General features: G+C 36.8%; 1 protein-coding gene across 1 annotated transcript in view; it reads left to right on the top strand.

Moving 5' to 3' along the window:
- PCCA (propionyl-CoA carboxylase subunit alpha) overlaps nt 1-21,913 on the top strand; it is a 273,215-nt gene that overhangs the window by 31,515 nt on the left and 219,787 nt on the right. Inside the window, exons 5-6 of the mRNA XM_083884834.1 lie at nt 7,149-7,262; nt 8,768-8,821. Coding sequence (XP_083740960.1) covers nt 7,149-7,262; nt 8,768-8,821 — 168 coding nt within the window. The remainder of the gene's footprint in view (nt 1-7,148; nt 7,263-8,767; nt 8,822-21,913) is intronic.

Genomic DNA, 21,913 nt, shown 5'->3' with positions numbered 1-21,913 from the left:
AGTTAAATATTGGGACACTCTGGTTTTCGCCTCCTGATTGCTCTACCTCTGTTAATTGTTCAGTTCATCCGAAGGTAGATTAGCGAACAAGGTGACTATTGACCTACTTCTTCAGTTATTCTACCAAAGAAAGACTGATTGTTCCTGATTGGTATTGAGTAAAACATGTTGGAGGTTGTGATACAAATGAACTATTGCATTCTGCTAAATTTTCAATAGTGAACTTGTGTACTACTTGGAGGATTCTACACAGTAAGTGCTCGCAATAAAATTCTGATGGAGACACCTTCTTTCTCACCATTGTTCTAGAAGGTGCTTCACAGCCATCTCTGAGTGGGCATATAGAGAAAGGCTTTTAGGAGCCAGAGCCATTCTGGAACTACTCTCTGGAGTCTTATCTGTAATGCCTTCAGGACTCAGGATGCATTTTCTGGCTTGTCGCACAAGGAGAAGTCAGTTTGAGAGTATCACTCTGACAGCTTTAGCGTGGTCTGGTTTTCACAGTAGGAGTGATCCGGCCTCTAAGTACAATGGGGAGTCCTTTCCTCTTCAAGATGCAAGTAAATTTGTGTGTCTTTTTAGGAGCAAACAGTGTTCCAGGGCTTCATCAATGGAAGCGAGAATGGAGATTTACTTTTTCTTTTTTAAGGTTGCAAAAATAAATTAATGTTTATAAGCAAGAATGCAAACAGATGAAAATCTTGATATGTGTTGAAATGTGCTTTCTCTTGGTGTTGGTCAAAAATGCAGTCTTCCTTGCCTGATTCATGTTGCTTGTCTTGTAGTGATTGTTCAGTTCAACCTGGATCCATTCCTTTTAATTTTAGTAGAAGACTGGATTTTTGAGGCCCTTGATTACTGAGACTATTTACTGCCTTCATTTTTTGACCAGTTGGCAAACTTGAAGGGAAAGACTGAGAAGTAAAGAAAGGGTGTGATTTTTTTAAAGATTTATTTTTCTCAGCTGGTGTCCATGAACCAGGGATCTAATCCTGCAGATGCTAATGAATGGGCTGTTTTGAGGGTCATTGTAGAATTGGAGGGGAATGTACATAAATGTCCTGCACCAAAACACATTTGAAGGCCACTGAAGAATTGTTTTACAGAGTCCTTGTATAACTATTTGTGGGCCATCAAATTAAAATAGTTTAAAATAGAATTCTCTTCTCTTGTAGAGAAATCTACTTATGTGGACTCTGCAGGTTGACCTGTTTATTTGCACTTTGAACTTTTATTTAGGTTTTTTGAACGCTAAATAAAACTAAATATAGGAAATATAGGATATTTATGTCTTTCACAGTTCTGGTTTTTGTGTGCTTTAGATATGTTTCTATTATTTTGTTTTAGCGTTAAATGTTGTAGTGCTGTGGCAATATTTCTTTGCTGATAGCACTTTAAAGGCTGCATACTGTGTGCTTATACTTACTGTATTACTGGTGTGTGTATTTTAATGTCAAGCCACTAAAGACACTTGGGTCAGATGAAAGATGTGTTTTTGGCAAAGCAGTAAATTTGAATATTTTTTGCATCTGTTTTATTTTTTTTTTTGTTTTAAACTCAAGACTGTTCAATGCTACAGGCTTTTTGTTCTGTTTTGTCTGTCTCTTTTGGCAATGGTGCTGGCAAGGTTTGAGGTGGTTGGTTTTTTTTAGCTACCTTACAAAGGATTTACTCATTAGCCCTATTTTATGGGTTGAGCTAATTGTGATTTGTCTTGCTGAGCGGTATTATGCAGTTTGGGCCAATTAAGTGAATCCACTTACACCAACGGATGTTGTTCCAATGTGTAATATTGATTTGAGCTATAAAAGGAGAATGACTTGTTTGATTAGATTTCTTTGTCTAAACAATGCTCAGTCTTATCTAGTATACTAAACAAAAATGTTCTCTTTTCTGAGGTTGTTTTAATTGCTTCTTAGGTTTGATTAGCACTGTATATGCAGCTATAACAGTTTCTCTATAATATAAATTCTAAAACAGCACAGAAGAATTAAGGAGAAAATACAGCCTGCAACTCAGTATAACTGTCTCTGCTGCATGAATATCAACTTGTGTTGAGACCTGGGGATGTGTAGGCTGACCTACTCTGAAAAACAGGGACACTGGGGAATCCCAGACTTTTACCTCCTCAGAGATGGAGGAAAAGGGGAGAGTGTGTGTGTGTGTGTATGTGTTAATTAGACGTTTACACTGAAGTAAATTACATCTGTCACATAAACCTCAGAAACTGCTGAAGTATATAAAATCATCTGTAGAAACTGTGCAGATAATATTAAACACTCTGTTAGGAAATGCATGTAGATACATTTTTCTTTGTTGACAAAGTCAGCCTTTACTTTTTGGAGTAAGTAAATGAGAATGATTGATTGTGAAACAAACTGGGGAGAACAGTGCTTTTTGTCATGAACTAGATCTATAAGAAGGTAACAAACTTGAGCTGCTGAATAATTATAATGCTAAGGGTCAGTAAATTTTCTTGGTGTCTTTGTTTTATAGACTGTATATACACTGAAAGTAAGTGGTTTAGTTCTTTGCCTTAAATTTTTAATACATTCTATATTCATACTGAGAACTATTCTGTGTTTAAATGTTGAGACTTGCATATTTAAATGTGATTTGTTTATAATGTAGATTTCAACTAGTGATCTGCAGCAGCTGAGTGTCCCTAGTGAAGGTTACCTTGATACTGCTGTGTTAAACAGAACAGGAGACCTATGAGAAGACCTATATTTTAGGTAGGAGACCTGTGTATATTTTAGGTAGCAAGTTATTAGTTTTGATTTCTTAGAATGATGATTATTTGAGATACAGGTTTAATTGTGAGGATAATTCAGTGAATCCAGAGTATGGCTATGCAAGAGAGCACACTACTGTCAAATGAACACGTCACTCTCCAGGATAAGGAGAGCTAACATAATCCAGGTAGTTTGGGTGCGTCCTAGCTCTGATTCAGTGCAGTCCTTCTAAACTGGGTTATCTGCAAGGCAGATATTGACTATTTCTGTGGTGCTCATATCCAAAACTTTAGGTTATGGACGTATTTGTCTTCTGGAGTATGATGCCGAACTCTGGCACCAAACCTGGTTTATAAATTCTCCTGGAATATTGAAACATAATCTCCAAACCCAATTACTGCTACTGTTACTACCGTAATTTCTGCTTACTCTTACTACACTCTGCACTCTGAGAGCTGCTGCGGCGTGGAGTGGTGCTTGAAAGTAGTCCAGGCCAAAAATGACTGACAAATAATCCCCAATGGGCTCCTTGCTTTACTTGCATATTTGCTGGAAAGGTGGTGAAGAAACATGAAGCTGTTCCTGTGTAAAGATCTGGCAGGATTTGCTGATTTAGATGCCTTGCTGTGGAGGTGGCTCCTGGCCCTAAACTAGTTTTGTAACCAGTGGTCACTTCTGTGCAGTTTGCTTCTAAATGAATAAGCTTGTTGGACTTGAGTTAGTTCTTGTGTGTGTTTGTTGTCAGGAAGACTTGTGTAATAAAATAATTGTTGTATTTCAAATTATTTCCAGTTGACTTTGTATCTTAATCCAAAAATGGTTACACCATTTTCATTCTAATTCATTCTAATGTTGTTCTGCTAGGATTCCTTGTTAAATAGAGTTTTATTATTAGTAGCTTATTTCTCATAGATACAGGAGTCTTTGAGCTTGTTGGCTGTTTGTGATTGGTTTGGATTTCTAAAGGTGACTGTGTTTAGTCTCTGGTTTTTGAATTAGGTTGAGGTTCTATAAAATGAAGATTCAGTAGGTTTTACATTTGTTGTTTTTGAAATATAATCAGCCTTTATGAAATAGACTACTTAAAGTATAAAACTTATACAGAAATTAAACTGCATATAAGATATCTTTCCATGATTTCTCTAGTCGTTTGTATTCTCTAAGATAACAAGCCCTTGGTAGCTGCTTGAGAGTTCTCTTTTGAGGCCCAGGTAGCCCAATATGATTTAAACCTGCAGTATAAACCATTAAGCACTTAGTTTCAACTGTTTTCCAGCCTTTGTTGTTATCCATTCATGCTTGAGATTGCAGGGTCAATTCAGATATTTATGAAGGAATTGCACTTTTTCAAGAACCTCCTGAGACTTGTTTCTTTGTTTTTGTTGACATTGGGTTTTTTTGTGAACTAAAACAGAAAAGGGAGAAATTACACCTCTGAGGTTTTAGCTGTTAGGGACAGTTTTGAATACCTAGGATTGTGTGATTTAAGTCAAGTACTTAAGCAATCCTTGAATTTGAAAATCAATATATTTGAAATTTTTGATGCTTGAGGAAGGGGAATTGCTGGATTCTTTGTACTGTCTAGAAATATTGCATTATAAGTTAGCTTCTGCAGAGGTAAAGGTTTAGTGAATTACTGTGTGAAGTAGGCAGCACTTGGTAGTAAGCTGAAAATTTCAGTTGTCATGTAGACTCAAATGGTGGCTTTTGTTATAATGTTTGCTAGTAATTACATTTGTACTATACTAAAAAAATCTGATGTATTTTTGTTACAATATTTGGGGTATTCTTCGTGAACTACAGTGCATTGTCGAAGAAATCTAAACGCTAAGGGGAACTGTCGTTATGAATTTCCAAATAGCAGATTTTCAGTTTATTTGTGTGCTGGTTTACTCATAATAAAAGTAGATATGAGAAGCCCTCTAGATGGAACAGCTATCATTGGATCCTGAAAATCTGGAGGTTTTGAACTAGTGGGAGTGGAATGGAGATCTGTTTTTTGAGAGATTTGCCTGGTGCATTCAAGGCTGAACTGGCACTGAACTAGAGAAGGCACCAACAACTTGCAGTAAGGTGAGCAAGGAGAAATGGATTTACCGGGTTTCTGGGTAATGTGGGAAACAGAGTTGAAACTCCAAAGAGTTGAATAGCAGTGAAGTATTTCAGAAAGGAGTGAGAGAATATTGGGGAAAGTGCACAAGACTGTTTATATGTATAAAATCAATTGGTTCTGTGATGTCTTCTGTGGCTGCTTTTGGTATTGTAGTACTAAACTGTACTGGGCACTGATTTGGTGTCTTAGTGCAAGAAGTTGGTATGTGGGGGGGTTTCATCTTGATACCTAGAAATAGCTAAGGATATTTAGTCCTTTTTGGTAAGGAAGCTTTTGGTTTTGTAAAACATACATTCTTAATTAAGCTTAAATGACTTTGTTTAGAAATGTAAACCACATTGGGATTCAGAACAACTTTAAGCATATAAACTGATCATGGAGATAAAGGAGCACATGCTGTTTCTTCAACTTAGTGCTGCAGGAAGGATGACAGAGGCTAATCTTGATAGCATTTGATCAAAATAGATTACTTAGTTGCTAAGGTCTGTGTACTAGAAAGCACTAAAACCTGCTGCATGCTTGTCTGTGCTAGTGCTCTAAGATTTTTTGGTTTTGCTCTGTTTATATTGTGAGACCAACGCTGTGGTGATAAAACACTTGTGACTTTATAGAAGCAATAGTTCAAATGTGAAATGTGTGGTGATTCCAGGAGGTTATGTGAGCTCTCATACTTGAATACAGCAAATTGAGAAGCTATTTAAGAGATGTCTCCAGAAAGGAACATGGAATTAGGTGGCAAGTTAGTATATTTCTTGTTAGTAGTGTTAACTTTTGCCAAGTTCAGAAAAGGTCAATAAAACTGAAGAAAAAATTAAAATGCCTAATAAGTGCCTCTCTTCTTTGTCATAAATGTTTGTTCTATTTACCTGCTACTTAGTTCTCATTGTATTGTTCAGAATATTGTCTGACTGCTGCCTGTCAGTATTTGTAGATTTTTGTTTTTTTCTGTCTGTTTCTTCTGAATGAGCCAATAGTGCATTCAGACTATGTGACTTCTAACTAGTTTGATACTCTTGAGAGCCTTCATACTACTTGCAAAAAAAATTACTTTTCACAAAGAACAAAATTTCCTGTTAATAAACCAAAAATATTATGCAAAATCACAAAATATTCTGAGTTGAAGGGACCCACAAGGATTATAGAGTCCAGCTCTTAAGTGAATGACCCATACAGGGATCAAAACCACAAGCTTGGTGTTATTTGCACCATGCTCTGACCAACTGAACTCATCACAGGGTCTTATATTTCTCAAATGCTAATACTAATTTTCTAAAACAACTCCATTTTTAGACAATGTATTCTCAGTTTCAAATGCTGAAGATATCAAATAGTTTTAAAATTCATAAGCATTGGAAATGTCGAACTGTCATTCTAAACAAGTCTAACAGCTAACAATCTTACACAGTTTAAGCAATGGCATGCTTTCTTAAATAGGTACTGAAAGGGAGCTTACAAAGAGCAGAATGAGCAAAAACTGGTTGTTTGGTTTCATGGTTATATGTGTATCTTACTTCAAAGAAAAGTATTCTGAACTCTGAATACATGTTAAAGACCAGTCTAATTAAAGTTTTTAAACTTCAAGATAAGCATTCATGTGAGATATAAGAGACTTTTAACTTGAAACCTAGCTATTTTAGTATTCTTGGTAAAATGTTGGAGATATTTGTCCCTTTTTTGTTTGACTGAAAAATATTTGGCAAATGCATATAAATGAGGATACAATGGATTAGAAGTCAAACATGAGCCTGCTTAAATAATTCTCAAGATTTTCTGGTTCACGTGTAGTGATATTGAACTCTTTAGTCATAGGCTTTAATTTGTGCATGGTGCTGACCTGATGCTGTGCAGGGACACTCACTGCATCCCTTCATTCAATTCACTCTAATTATCCCCAACTTCCTGGGGAGCCTGCTTAGAACTGGTCATGAATGTTTGTTATTAAGTATGAAGATATTAGACAACCCTGGTTACAAGTAACAAAGTAGTTTTTAGTCTGAATTTACTTACAGATGATCAGTATTGGACGCTGAAATTATATTTGTCTTGATTTTGTTTAATCAAATTCAAAAAAATGTTTTATTGTTCTAATACATTAGACAGTGACTTAAGCTCAGAGTTAAATGAAATGAGATTTATTGTGCAAGTACTTGTATGCCAGTGTTGGTAATTTCAGTGTGTATTTTAGAGTGGTTATGGTATGTAAATGATCTTTGACACAATCACATTTGTGTGCATGTAGCTGGGTGATGTTAATTATTTTTGCTGGGAGCATCTGTTAATGCAGAATATTGCCTCTTCAGGTTCACGTGAAAATGGCGGATGAAGCTGTCTGTGTTGGCCCAGCTCCCACCAGCAAAAGCTACCTCAACATGGATGCCATCATGGAAGTCATTAGGAAAACCAGGGCCCAAGCTGTGAGTCTGAATGTGTCTATCTGCTGCAGCTGTTTCATATATAGAAAGCAGAAAAGCCAGAGTTTGTATTTTTTTTTTTTTTTTTTTAAGGTGTGTGTGGGGGAAGTGATTGAATATGCTATTCCAGTTAGTTCATGTCACATGAGTTAAATGTGTCTGAAATCGCTACTGGAAATCAAAGGCTTTGTAGCATCTGGCAGCACTGGTCGCTGATCCTGCAGGTGGCTGCTGGATTCAGCTTTCACACCAGGGAGCAGCTTCAGTTCATTTCCAAATTTGCTGGGGGAAAAAAAAAAATCCCAATTAGTTTTGAGTGCTAACCCTTTATATGCCATAATGGCTTTTTTGAATGCTTTACAAAGTGTGTCCAGAAAGGCTTTTGCTTAAACTCCATTTGAATCACTTTCTATATTGTATAAATGTTACTTGCAGGAAGGTAAATGGTGCATCCTATAATTGCTTTTGTTTCAGAATGTTTACAAAATGCACATTAGCTTATTTGTGTAAATGTGGGTAAGTCTGCCATTTTTCTCTCCAAGTTGGCCAGAGATTCAAAGCTTAACAGGAATCAGTAGGAAAAAACTAATACGTAATCATGTTCACATTCCTAATGTTTTTTCTGTCACTGAAATAAATGTATTATTCAGAGCTACTGTACACAGAGCATTTATTAAAATAAAATTTGATGTGTATTTATCAGCAACACAAACTACCCTTGAACAGTTGGATCAACTCTGTGATGTCTTTCAAACATGATGTTGGTACAGTGCTGTTAGGGGGCAGAAACTTTCTTATGAAGAAAACCAGTATTTTCTTCACTTTGAGTTTCTAAACATGAAACCCAGTTATTGGCTCCTTAAAAGAGGTGAATAAAATGGCTTATGCTTGGTCTGTCAGAGTATATTAGATCAAGAATCTTTTGTGACTTGCAAAAAGTAAATGAAAACTTCCTCATTCTCCTCTCATTAGGCTGAATGTATATTGGTGTGAGTAGCAAAGGAGGCACACAGGGTGCTTGACCCAGACTAATGAAGAGAGTATATTGTGCTCTCTAGCCAGGGTCACTAGAGGTAGGGGGCTTATGTGGACCTGTGCGCCACTGTTATGGTTAGTGCTGGAAATATTTTGGGCTACAGAGTACTTTATAGTGGTTACTGAGGAGAGTGTGGATGAGCATATTTGGGGAAATCTGCAGTGGAGCTAAAAAGAGCAAAAGGCATATCACCAAAGGGAATGTCCATTTGCTCTGCAAACAGCTCCATTTGCTCTGCAAGCAGGCCTGTTCTCCCTAGTTAAATAGGGAAAGTTTGTTTCAGGAATAGTAGCTCAACAACTTGACTTAGGACAGAAAAATCAGTGTTTTAAGAGAGTTTCTTAAGGCATTCAACCTATTTAAATGCTTAGTGATCTAGTTCACTATGCCCAGAATCCGAAAATGTGCTAGTGATTTTGGTGTCTGGTTTCAGAATTCAATCAGCGTGATTTTTTGTCTTTTTTCTTCCAAGGTACACCCAGGATATGGATTTCTGTCAGAAAATAAAGAATTTGCTAGACGTTTGGTGAGTTATTTTTATTTGCTTGGCTGTGACTGATGCACTAGGTGGCACATACTCATTTCAAGGTATCTGAGGAATCAAGCTAACAACTCAAGGCAAATCTAAAAGATACCTTAACATAGGAGATTTCAGTATGCTTTCTGCTTTTCTACATGGATTGCTTGCATTTTGAGGAGGTAATTGCAGCCTGAGTTTTCTTTTGGGAGAAGCCTGTTTGTAAGAACTTTACCCAGGATATAAAAACCTGTCAGGATTTTCACTTATGCCTGGACTGTTTATGGGGCTGCTCTGCAAAACTGGGTCACTGAAATGATCCAGGTTAAAAGTATCTGGTTTTGAGTGATCCTTTTGGTGATTTGTAGCACAGCTGGTGAACAGCTGTATCAGCAGCCCTGAGAAGGTGCTGAACTGCACTTTGGGATGGGAATAGAAAGCTGTTTAAAAATTGGCTTCTCTGCTGGTGGTATTGTATTGTGGAGCTGCATTCTCTGACAGGACCAAAAAGTCAAGAAGGTGCTGTTTTCACTTTGTCTGAATTTTTGAAAATTGTTGTTCAAAACCTCTTTACCTTTTTTTGTATATTGCAAACTGATATATGGTCTGATTTTATTTTTTTCCAAAAGCTTTCATGCAACTGCTTAAAAGTGTGAGCAGTGCTAGGAGGAAGTTACGTTCACAATATTTGAACAAAGTCCTGGGTGGATGCCATGTGTAGTCACTGCAGATCATGTGTTATTGTCTACTGGTTTTGCTCAGAATAAGGACAAGCACATTTAAGTTCAAAGTAAAAAGCTATTGCAGTTATCAACTTTGTTATGGAGTAAATGACCCATGTAGCTGAAGAAATATCTTGTTTTACAGGCAGCAAGATAAATTTGTTTCTGCTTTTGAGAAAAATTTGCACCTTTTTGATTCAGGCTAAACTTAACTGAAGAATCTGATTCTAAAATGTTCTTTTGTCCTTAGCATTTGTGGAACAGGTCTTCCACATACCTTCCTTGACTATGTTCCTTTAGGCTTGAGTTCTAATTGCAATACAGATCCTTACTATTTAGTTGATTATTTGGTGTTAGGGCACCTGCTCATTAAGGAGACTATTTGAGAATGAAATCTAAAAATTTCATACTTCCAAGTTGCTGTGATACATATTTTTTTAAAGCCCCTAGACAAAAACAAGTGCAGGTTCTGTGGGATGCTGAATACACCCTGCTGAGTGCTGGTGATGTTAAAGTTGAAAGAAATTCTAAACACTTGGTGTTTGCTTGGGATTTACCGAATCTAGGGTAATCTCTTACATGTTAGTTTCATGCAGTTTAGCAGCTTTCTTTTATCACTGTTCTATTTCGTGTACTGGATGTTCTTTTTACAGGGAAGATTCCTGGCTTAATTTATAGCAAACTCTGTTCTCAATGGATTAGACCAGCAGGATAACTGGCTTTAGTTGACAGTTCCTGTTTCTTTAGTAACAAAAAAAAATCAATGAAATGGAAGTGCTCCCTTATGCTATTTTACATTGTTTTGCTGCTGAACATGGAAATTTGGTAGTTATTACTCTGAACTGGGCACATTCTGTTGTGGTGTGGTTGTTATTTACAGTAAAATGTAAGTGGTGTGGTAATGTTAGTTGCAATATTGGTAATGTGTCAGTCTGGAACAATTTTTTTGCAGGATTAAGCAGAAATGGAGGAGGTAAAAACATTCCTGTAGATCCTCTCCACCCTTCTATTTCTCGTCTTTTCACTCAGATCCTAGAAAAGTTTCTGAACAATTTTGTGAAATAATGTGGTGACTAAAAGCACTGCAAAAACAAAACAATTGAGATTTTGGTTGGTACTGTAGTCTCAAAATAGCTTTAATTATGTTTCAGAAAACTGGTGTGTTCAGTTCTCTAAAAATATAATAAAACAAGGTAATGTGATTTTGCTTTCTGAAATGTACTATTTAAAGTCTCAATTAAGACATCATCATGCTTCCCTTGATGTCAGTGATTCTAGAAGATCAAATCCCTAGTGAGAACTGGTGAAATGATCTATCTTTTTTTCACTAGGACCGCTTATATTTTTTTCAAGCCACTCTGATTAGCATAGTTAGGAGGAAAACTTGCCTACTGTTTCTTCTCTTTATTGAATACTGTAACTGTTACATTGTTAAACTGTTATGAAGTTGCTGAAGACCTTTTTGTTCTGTTTTCTTTTGCCCTATCCTACTCTTCTTATATACATTGTTTTGTTCTTTTGCACTGAAAGAAGTGATGGAACTTATGAAACTTGGGCTTGTTTCCTGGTATGCGTCTGTACTTCTAAAACAAATTTCTTAAACTGGGAAACTGAGAAAGACACCAAACTTTCTAAACTTGCCAGCCTATCTGTAAGAGCAGTAATGAGCTCAAAGCAAAGCTTTATCTTCAATTAGCGCACAGAGGGTCAGCTCACATGTAATCCCCCTATATGTGATTTGAACAAAAGCATGTCTTTTTGTTCATTACTGTCTGAATGACTCATGAAGTAGTATACAGTTATAGACAGTTCTTTTGAAGAATTTGATAGATACTTATATTGAAAATTGCTGGTCTTTATTTTTCTCTTCTTTAGAAACTTGATTTTATTCTCTTAAAATGAGCAAGGGAGACACAAATAAATGATCCTTTGTTTTCAAAAGAAAATTTCAAAAAAAAAAAAAAAAAAAAAAGAGTGGGTGAATATCTGGCATGTTGTTTATTGTGATTCAGTAAACAAATTGGTGCATTCAGTCCTGTCTTTGTGTATCTGCTCTGGTTGCTGTTGTTGGCTGACAGAAAAGAGATCTGTGGCATTTATACTGAGTGAGTCTGTCAAAGATTTTAGAAATATTAGGGTTAATTTCTTAAAGATTGGTATTTGAACATGGAATCTTTTGATGAATTTATGAAAATGCTGACAACGCTATTATGTAGAATAACAAAATATAGGTTTATGCAAGTGAATGTATTTCATTAGAATCAGGAAATAAATCGTTAGAATCAGGAAATAAATTAGTACTTTTAGTTTATGCATGCAAATATATTTTCATGTAGGTAATATCCCTCCTTCAAGGAATAGTTGCATAATATTCAGTATTGCCATAAATGTTAAGGTGAAGTTAAAATCTATTGCTGCATTAAAAAAAATTACTAATAACCTTTGCCAGATGCTATGCAAAATTGCAAGAGCAGTTTGTTCCTTTCCTGCTTTAGAAGAGTTTGCTAGTGACCTCTGTATTTAGGTTAGCTTGCTTAATGTTTCCCATTTATTAAAATTAATGCAAACCTTTTCTGAGAAGCTCTGTCAACTGTTACCTAAAGCAGGTCTTTAGAATTTGAGAAGGAAGAAAGGCCTGAGACTTAAGATGAACCTTTTGGTTGACCTGTAATTGAAATACATACTTTTCTGAAATTGCCATTTTTTTCCCCCTCGGTTGCAAACTTCCAGAGCAGCTGTTTTGGTGGGGGATGGGAGTGCTGAGTCAGGTCTCTTAACATGCTGGATGGTTTGGGAGGATTGGGGGTTGGCCCACAGTCCCAGTGACTGGTTTTTTTTTTTTTTTTTTTTTTTTTTTTTTTTTTTTTTTTTTTTTTTTTTAGTCTAGGTGAGAAAAGAGTGAGGAGAAAGTAAGTGTGTGATTGGGTTGTACAGACATTATTCCAGAGTCAGAGACAGCTGCTTGTCTAGCTGATGTTAGCTGATGTTAGGAGTCTTGCAGTTGAGGTTATGTTCCTTTCCTGCTTCCTGGTAATGATTGTAAACTTAGACCTTGATGCATGGTGACTCTGCATTGCAGTTAGTCATAATGGGATCAGTTATTAATTTAATGAAACACAAATGAACTTCCACTTTATTGACTGCCATGAATATCCCATGGGATGCTAACTGTTAAAAACAAAACAAACAAATTCAGCTGAATTATTGTTTTGCAAGCCTAGTATGAAAAATATCAGTTTGCAAGACTATAAATCTTCAGTGTATTTAGGTGTCTTGTATGTATGTGATAGAGTTCACGCTTTCATAAAAGGTCGTGAATTGTGGTGTATTTCCTCCAAGAAAATTATTTAATATGTGCATAAAATTCTCAAAATGATAGCAGTTTAAGTTACAAATGCAACCTTTATCTGGAATATTCTTTTCTGAATGCAGCCTTGACAATATTCTGATGCTCTGCTTCTTGATGCAAAAATTGCCAGCCACTACCTCCTGCCAAAATCCACTCCTTGGGATAGAAGCCATAAACATGAATGAAAAAGCGTTCAATTTTGGAATAAGATATGAATCTTTTTGGAATTCCTTGTGAAACCTGGTTGTATACATCTTTTGTGCCTTTTTAACAACTACCGTTTGACATGACTGGGGGAGAACAAAGCAGTGCTATTTCTCCTTACCTTTGAAGCTAGATTAACATTCTTGGTGGAATTAAAAATCCCAACAATGTATTGTCTGAAATAAATGGGCAAACAATGTATATGGAAGTGGTTGATCACATGTTTGTAAATGGCTGCTAAGTTTGAGAAGGAAGAGGTAAACCAAAGAACAACTTGTGTCACCTTCTGTAAGGGGACACATGTCTGATCTGTGAAGAGCTTTGTGCAGGTGGCTCTGTGGACCTATGCACAGCTAATTATGGGTTTCTCACCATTTAAAATGTAAACTCTTATTGGCAGGAGTGTTTCTTTACCATTGTTGTGCATGGCTTTGTTACTAGTAAGCAAATTGTGAAGTTCCTTTATTGTGATTCAGTGGATGTTACATTTTTGAGAAACATTTGTTATGAATCTCATGGTGTTCTCACATGCATTAGCTTTTTACCTGACAACTCTTGTGACTGATTAACATTTGTGCTTGCCAAATTATGAAAAGGTAGTCAAAAAAAGGCAGTGGAAGCTTGGTGTCAAGAAGCTGCTTATGGCAGAGATTTCGTACTTCAGGGAGTGGGGAAGACAGAGCTTTTAATGTGTGTTTTGTACACTATTCCTTGCAGGCCAGAATTTCATTGCCTACCAAAGCCAGCAGTGTGTTTGCTACCACTCACTGCCTGTGGTAGCTTAAGGTGCTTTGTCTGTTGGAGACTGGAGGTTTTGTCTGTACAGGATAATAAAGGTTAGGCAATGTGAACTAGCCTAAGTGAACAGGTCACCACTTTGCTGCCCAAAAGAGCTCTGACTGTGAACCTATAATTTTGATACTTATTTTGTTCTGAGGTAGAACGCTTCTGAGTGTTACTTGTATTTTTGTATTTAATTCTGAGGAAACTTTCTTTCATAGAAAAAGAATCTAAATCTGCTGTATCAGGTTGGGTGAAATCCATGAGAGAGACAAATAGTGTGTGTATTAAATCATGGGCAGTGTTCGTCAGACATTACCAGTCCGCATGAGCTGGAAAAATGAACCTGAGTCCTCTGAACTGTTTGCTTAGCCCTTACTAGTGTGGAATTGTATTACTCCTTTACTGTAGAAAACTTCAAATACCTTTGGCTTATATTATGTCATCAGTGTCCTATTTAAGATTGCTATGCAACAGAGCAAATTGATGCCAGTTTTGCCCTGTTGCAAATTTCAAATAACTCTCTTGAGAGCTGCTGTATATAGCTAGAGCATTTCTTTCAAGGGCAGGTGTACGCCTAAACATAAGTCTCAGGATGCTTATCTGCAGGTCTTGTGGGTATACATGTGTATAACCTATATGCATATATTTAAAGATGCAGGTTGGTGTTTTGTCAAAGATTCATGTGATTTGACAAAAGTACTCTCCTCCCCTTTTATTCTTTTGCCTAAACTTAATAATCTTAATATATTTTTGCTTTTGATCTTCTTTGTGATTAGGCAACTCCTATGATGTGGCAGTCTTAACCTATTTGTTTTTCACTTAGAGTAAGCTTTTATTTTTAACTGGTGTTTTTTTAAACACCAGTTTAAGTGTGTCTTTTCTTCAAGTAGTTTAGTTTGAAAGCTGTAACATGTGCCACTGTCCTTAGGAAAAAAGCAAGCACAAAACCTCTTGATTTGAAAAAATGCAAGCACAAAACCTCTTGATGTCTCATGCCTGGCAACATGAGACTCTTAGTGGATGAACTGTGGACTTGCATGGGTTCCAGAGGAGTGATTTAATGCTACGTGTGTGATTAAAGAAGATATTAGAGGTATCTTCGCCTATATGGGCTATCGAAAGTCATTTAATGTTTCTCATGAGATGCCTTTCAACAGCAGTACTTTAGCATGCTTATTAGGGTATGTGGTTCTGCAGATGAATGGATATATGGATTCCTGATTTGTAAAACTTCATTATTTCTTGATGTGCAGTGTCACTGCAATAGTACTTACTTCCAGACTTACAGGAATCCTTCCTGTTTCTTCAGAAATACTTTGTTCTGTTCTCTTTTTTCCCACTGTTGCTGTGTCTGGTTGTGAGAATGGAAATGTACTGTTTACACAGTTGCAATTATATTAACTCTGTACTTGTAATTTTCCTCATTGCAATAATAGAAGACATGCAGAAGAAATGCTATGTAATTCTCTTCTTACACAGGTAATATTGTTTCCTTTCACTTTCTGCTCCTTTACTATTGCCTTGCAATCATGCAGACGAGCCTGTCTGGTTATGGTAAATTCTGTCCATTCTGATCTATGGTGATTTGTTAATTTGTCCTATTCTGTATAACTGATGTAAGCTGGTGTGGTAACCTTGCAAATGTGATGTCCTTCTCTGTTTCTAAAATCAGTTTTAAATGTCCCATTAATAATAGTGGAGTTGGATTTGACATGAATAACTAAAAGATATATCTTTGAAATAAGAACTTCTGTTGCGCTGTGGATTCTAATTTACTTTTGTGGCAAGGCAGATGAAGCTTCAGCTTAGAATTCCTTAATGTTTCCTTAATAAATATTTCTGTTTTCTGCCTGCATTTTAAGAAATGATGTATTTTACAGTGATTGATGATCTGTGTTCAGTAGATCTTCATTACAGATTGAATACTTAGGAGTTTATACGTATTCTTTATAAAATATACATATCAAGAAAATGAATTCTGACTTTAAAGGTGAATGCAACTTAGTAAAGAGGGTTTATTTTGTGCACTCTTACAGTTAAAATACATTGGAGCAATAATGTGTGTGGTAGAATTGTTTTCCCTATCACAGTATGACTATTCTGTTCTCTATTGTAGCTGAAAACTAATTACAACAGGACAAAATCAGTCTGAATACGCAGTTTGAGCCAAGATATCTTCTTACAACAGGCAATGGTTTTGTACACAAAGGCTTTTGCTGTTGACAGTGGTGTGTTACATGAGGAGGGATATGAACATGCTATGTCTCTTTCATCCCAGGACTGGGAGGTGATTACTTTTGAGGGAAGTTTTGAGGAAGTTTTTAAAATTTAATTCTTGAAGCCTGTTTAGTTTGGGTTGACCTGCTGAAAAGCAGCTCTGAGAAGGAGGACCTGGAGGTCCTGGTGGACAGCAAGCTGTCCTGATCCAGCAGTGCCCTTGTGACCAAGAAGGTTAATGGTATCCTGTGGTGCATCAGGAAGAGCATTGACAGCAGGTTGAGGGAGGTGACCCTGCTCCTCTGCTCAACCCTGGTGAGGCCACATCTGGAGTGCTGGGTCCTGTTCTGGGCTCCTCAGTACAAGAGAGACTGGAACACCTGGAGTGGGTCCAGTGGAGTGCAACAAAGATGATCAAGGAACTGGAGCATCTCTCTGAGAGCTGGATCTGTTCAACCTTGGCAAGAGATGACTGAGAGGGGACCTCATCAATGTCTGTAAGTATCTGAAGGGAGGGTGCCAAGAGGATGGAGCCAGGCTCTTGGTGGTACAAGCAGTAGGACAAGAGGAAATGGGCAGAAACTGATGGATAGGAAGTTTTACGTGAACATGAAGATGATCTTTACTGTCAGGGTGATTGAGCACTGGTGTAGGTTGCTGAGAGAACTGGAGTTTCCTTCCCAGGAGATATTAAAAAACTGGAAGTAATCCTGAGTAATGTGCTCTAGGGTTCCCTTCTTGAGCAGGGAGGTTGCATTAGAAGACGTCTGGTGGTCTCCTTCCTCCTGTGATAAGTGATAGAATGTATTCGTGTTTTCTTTTGATTTAGTGCCTTTAAAATGACGATGCCCTGCTGAGTCTTTATTCCTAATTCACACCCTATAGTTGGCTCTTTCTGATTTCAATTTGAGTGAATTCTGAAATTTGAGTAACTTCCACACTAGCTGTGGAAAAGGATGCTAGCTGAAAGGCTTTTGGTTAACATGTCTCTAAAGATGACCTATTATCCTGGACTGGGCAAAATTTTTTGCGGGGGGGCTTTGTTTTTCTTGGTACATGTTTAGATGGTACTATTTCAGGAAATAGTACAATTTTCTTGAAATTAGAGCTTAACATCATGTTGAATTATTAGAACTTAGTTTTATAAGATAAGAATTTATTTTATATATCTATTTGGTTTCTTTAATATAGTTGTATTGGTCTTGATTAAAACTTTTGCATAGGTGTTTAATATCTGTACAGTATGTAGTATTGGTGCTGTACTGTAAAGCATTCAAATATTTTGAATAGTTTCTACAGCAATGAGATTTAACCTACTTGTTGGTTTAGTGTACTGTAGGATTCCCTGGTGGATTCCCTTGTTTCAGTATTGTTTCCTGGGCAGGACACTGTCATGTAACCTCTCTGGGGTGATTCTTCTCTGTGGTGTGAGAACTGCTCCAGTTACCTCTGCGTGTTGAGAGAATCACTGCTAATATGCCAGATACAGTTGGTTATTGAAAGTAAATTAAGACACTGTATTCAGGCATGTCAGGGTTAAATAGGGTTTTTTAGTCTTTAACCTGTTTAATGACACTTAAATTTCTTAGCTATTCAGTTACTATCCTCTAGATTGTTACAATATCTTCCAGCTAGTTGCACATTTTTATTGTATGGTTGTAGAATGCATAATTCAGTTGGACCTGGTTTCTATTTTGGCTATCAAATACAGTCTTTATTTCACAGAATAGTTGAGGTTGGAAGGTACCTCTGGGCATCAGCTGGTTCAACTCCTCTGCTCAAGTGGGGATACTCAGAGCTGGTTGGCAGGACCATGTCTGGTGGGCTTTTTCCTTTCCAAGGATGGAGACTCCACAACCTCTCTGGGCAGCCTGTGCCAGTGCTTGGCCACCCTCACAAAAAAAAAAAAAAAAAAAAAAAAAAAAAAAAAAAAAAAAAAAAAAAAAAAAAAAAATTAAAAAAAAAAAAAAAAAAATTGTTTCCAAATAGAGGGAACTTCCAGTGTTTCAGCTTGTGCTACTTGCCTCTGATCCTGTCACTCGACATGACTAAGCAGAGCCTGACTCTGTCCTGTTGGTACTCTCCCTTCTGGCATTTATATATGTTGATGAGCTCCCTCTTAACCTCCTCTAGATTGAACAGTCCCACCTCCCTCAGCCTTTCCTCATAGGAGAGTTGCTCAAAAAAAATAATCTATGAACATATCAACATAAGCACTACTTGATAGTACCGTACCTGGTTTGTCAGTTTTTGTCAATGAAAGCTTTTACTGAGTGCAACAGGAATCAAGACCCCCAAGTAAGAGCAAGAGTTTAATAGATTGCTTGCAGCCACCTTACTGTGTTTAGTGGTTCATTTTGTTCATTTAGCAAATATTTTAAAGAATTTTGCTGGAATTCTTTAAAATTCCTTTAAAATACTTCCTGCTCCCTCATATGAATCTATTGGTCTTCTCACTTTAATTCTATTTGAAGGTTTGCTTACAAATAAGCTTTGTCTATTTTTACAGCATATTTTGTTCATTTATATTTCAGACTGAATGGAAGTAATCAATAACTTTGATAGCTTAAAGTACTGCATCTACTGAACAATTCCTGCTAGAGTTATGGGGAAAGTTGCTAAAATATAGTTGAAATGTTATCAGCAGTGAATTTTTGAATTAACACAACTGTAAAAGTTGATTGCCTAAAGTTAGCTGATGTGTTTTGTGTAGAACCCAGCAAGTGCTTCTTGCTCCCTGAAGGCCAACTCGTGTTCAGCTCCTGAGGATCAGGTTACTGAGCTGTGGTCAGACAGCCCTTCTGACTGTGACCAAGAGATTGCTGCTCCCAGTGGCTTGTTACTGTTGTCCCCGTAGAGAGTTATTGCCTTCCTTGGATGTGCTGGGATGACAGTGACACCTAGTCACTTTGTAAACCTGTCCTGTTAAAATTATCTTTGTTTAGACAAATCATAGATCTCCTGCTCTTAACTCCCCTATTAAAGTCTTTAGGCTAGTACAGCAGATTCTAGCAGAAACAAGTTAACAAGCCTCTGTCTTATTAAGAATGCAGGCAAACTCAAAGGGATGGTAGCTTGGGATTGAGGTATGAGAAAAAAAATAAGCAACCAAAGTTGATAAACTTTTAACTTATTTATAGCTGAAGTAATATTTGACAGAAACTTTATTGAGAGGGATTTAGGCACTTAATGTAGGCTGATTTGGGTATCTAATTGAATTTGAAAGTCAGTTCTGAGAGCCATCTTTTTATGATGCGTCCTTATCAAAAAAGGTTATTTATTTAGTAAAACACTTGAAAAACTTGATTAACCAAATAATCTTTAAATAATTTCTTTCATCCACAAAATATGAAGATCCCCTTTAAATGGGTGTAGTTTTTCACCAAAAATTGTCTCCTCCTTCTCTGGCATGTAAGTTTACAGTAGCTTCTTGCAACATTGATAATGTGAAATTTTAAAAGATTTGAGACTTGGAGTCAGTGTATAGTTGGTAGTGCTTTTACTGCACTATGGAGTGCATCACTGTTAGATGCTGTGGAGGCAAAGGTGTTGTTTTCTGTGACTCTGCAGGCCATTGCTGTTTCGAGAAGATTATTTTCAGGGTCTTTACCTCCCTGTGAGTGTAATAGGTAGGGAGAAGTTGCTACAAGTTGACTTCCTAACCTTGGGGCTTATTGGCAGCTAATCCTGTTTTATTTAATCACCTAAGATCTGACACTGCTAGTGTTGTTAACCTGGAAATTTATGTATGTTGTCATGGTTATGATTTTTTTTTTACTGATATCTTGAAAAGTTTAATGGAAGTTTAAAAATAAGGCTGATATCAGTTTGCACATATTTGTCCATCCTGATTTTTGTGTCAGAACTGTGTAGGAAGCATACACCTGCTGAATAGTGTCTCACTGTTTGGAGATGGGTTCTTTAATTGATACTCAGTTATGGCTTTCAGTACGCATAGGGTTAAGTGAAAAGATTGCAGTAATATCTAGTGAGCTTTTTTTCCTTTAATGTGCTCATTAGCAGTGGCAAGTGCAGGTTTTAGCACATGTCAGTAATTTACATTTCATTGCTGAGTGGCTGCCCTTGTTCAAGAGTTGTTTTTAAGCCTGATGAATATACTTGTGTTGGGAATAAACTGAGTAGAAGAATTGAAAGCCAAATACCCTGCCAGGCTTTTCAATTGGTGCTGAAGTTTCTAGTGGGCCACTGATTAGTAATGCGTGAAGCAGCAGAAAAATGCAAAGATGATGTCTAGAAAGGTTACTTCAGGTAGATTTACCCTCAAACTCCTCTTCCTTTGTAACTACCTTTACAATAATTTTCCTCAAAATTTCTCTTTTAGCAAGCCTTCTCTTAATACAGGAATGTGGTGCATTAGATGGGCATCCCAACTAGGTTACTTATTTAGAAGTGGTACAGAAAAGTGATGCTTGTGCAGTGAGTCCTAGAAACAGACGATCTTACAGGCTGTGCAGTTTCCTTTTCTTAGATCATGATGATGGGGATCTCAGTGAATATTTGCTCTTATACTTTCTTCTTTCCTCTGCCTCATCTCCTACTGACTGCCTTGAAGATGTGTGTGGTTCACTGCAGTAATGGCAAATATATGTGTGTTGGGATGCTGTAACATAGTGGTTGGCAATTCAGATGCAAAATAAAGGTTGCTTTTGGAAGAAAATTGATGCTTTTATGTAACAACAGCTTAGTTTGGTAATAAAACCGTGTGATTAGCTAAATGTATTCTTGATGGAGTGATATTCTTGCTATTTTCCAAGCTACTCTATTTTCAGAGCACTATGTGGAAACTTATACTGTGAAATTATACTTTCCTTTGTAGAGAGGCCTGCATATATTTTCTGTCTGAAAGGATAGATATTGCTGAATTTACATATGTACACGGACAACGAAGCATTTTTATTCCAGATGCCTGTTAGGATCATACTGACGTGTTCTTCAGAGCTCTTGCAAAAGAGTACTGGTGCTTACTCTTTCCCACTTTCACTCTTAGGTATTGTGAACACTGTTTATATTCAAGTTACTTATTATACAGTTTGGGGATGGGGAATGCATTAAATGCATTTAGAATGGAGGGAAAACCAGCAAAAGATATTCCAGAACATTCTTGTGAATAAAACCTGCCAGTTTATTGTGTAAGAATTTGTGAACCCTTTTATTACCCTATCTGAACGTTGGGTGCACATATTTAAATGAGAATGTTTGTAGAAAGTAGAGCCATTTGAATATTTTTCACATGCTGAAATTATTTTCATAGCTGCCTTGGTCAGGTTTGGAATTCCTATTGTTAATTTGCAAAATAGCTATTTGGATTGTCTGGGAAGGCTGTGTCCTTTACCTTTCCTGTGTTAGCATGGAGCTATCTGCAGTGGTAATTGAATTATTGAGATCATGACTGGACAACAAATACTAGTTTGAGTTAACAAGTAGTAAAGTATCTATGATGTTACTGGAAAAACTTTCTTGGTTGTGAGCCACAATTTTTTTCATGGTTTGTTATAAAAAAAACTGAGGAAAATTATGCTTTTTTTCATGAAAAAAACCCCAAACTTATGTGAGATATTTTGCCTTTTGGCTAGAACACTTGTAAATTTCTCTAAGAAATTTGGAGATACTTGCCTGGCAGAGTCGTTGAGACTAGCAAACAGTTGAGGTTGCCTCAGTAGAGCTTCCACAAAAGTGGGGAGAACATTTTATCCTTTAAATTTAGAAGAGTTTTAGTTTCTTTTTCAGTCATAACTGAAGTCATAAGGCATTTGCAGATTGTCTTACAACTGGTCTGTGATTCTGAATGGATCAAATGAAGAGGGG

Source organism: Zosterops lateralis (genome assembly GCF_965231275.1).
Source record: "Zosterops lateralis genome assembly, chromosome: 2".
NCBI lineage: Eukaryota > Metazoa > Chordata > Aves > Passeriformes > Zosteropidae > Zosterops > Zosterops lateralis.
This window is presented reverse-complemented; position numbering and strand designations above follow the sequence as displayed.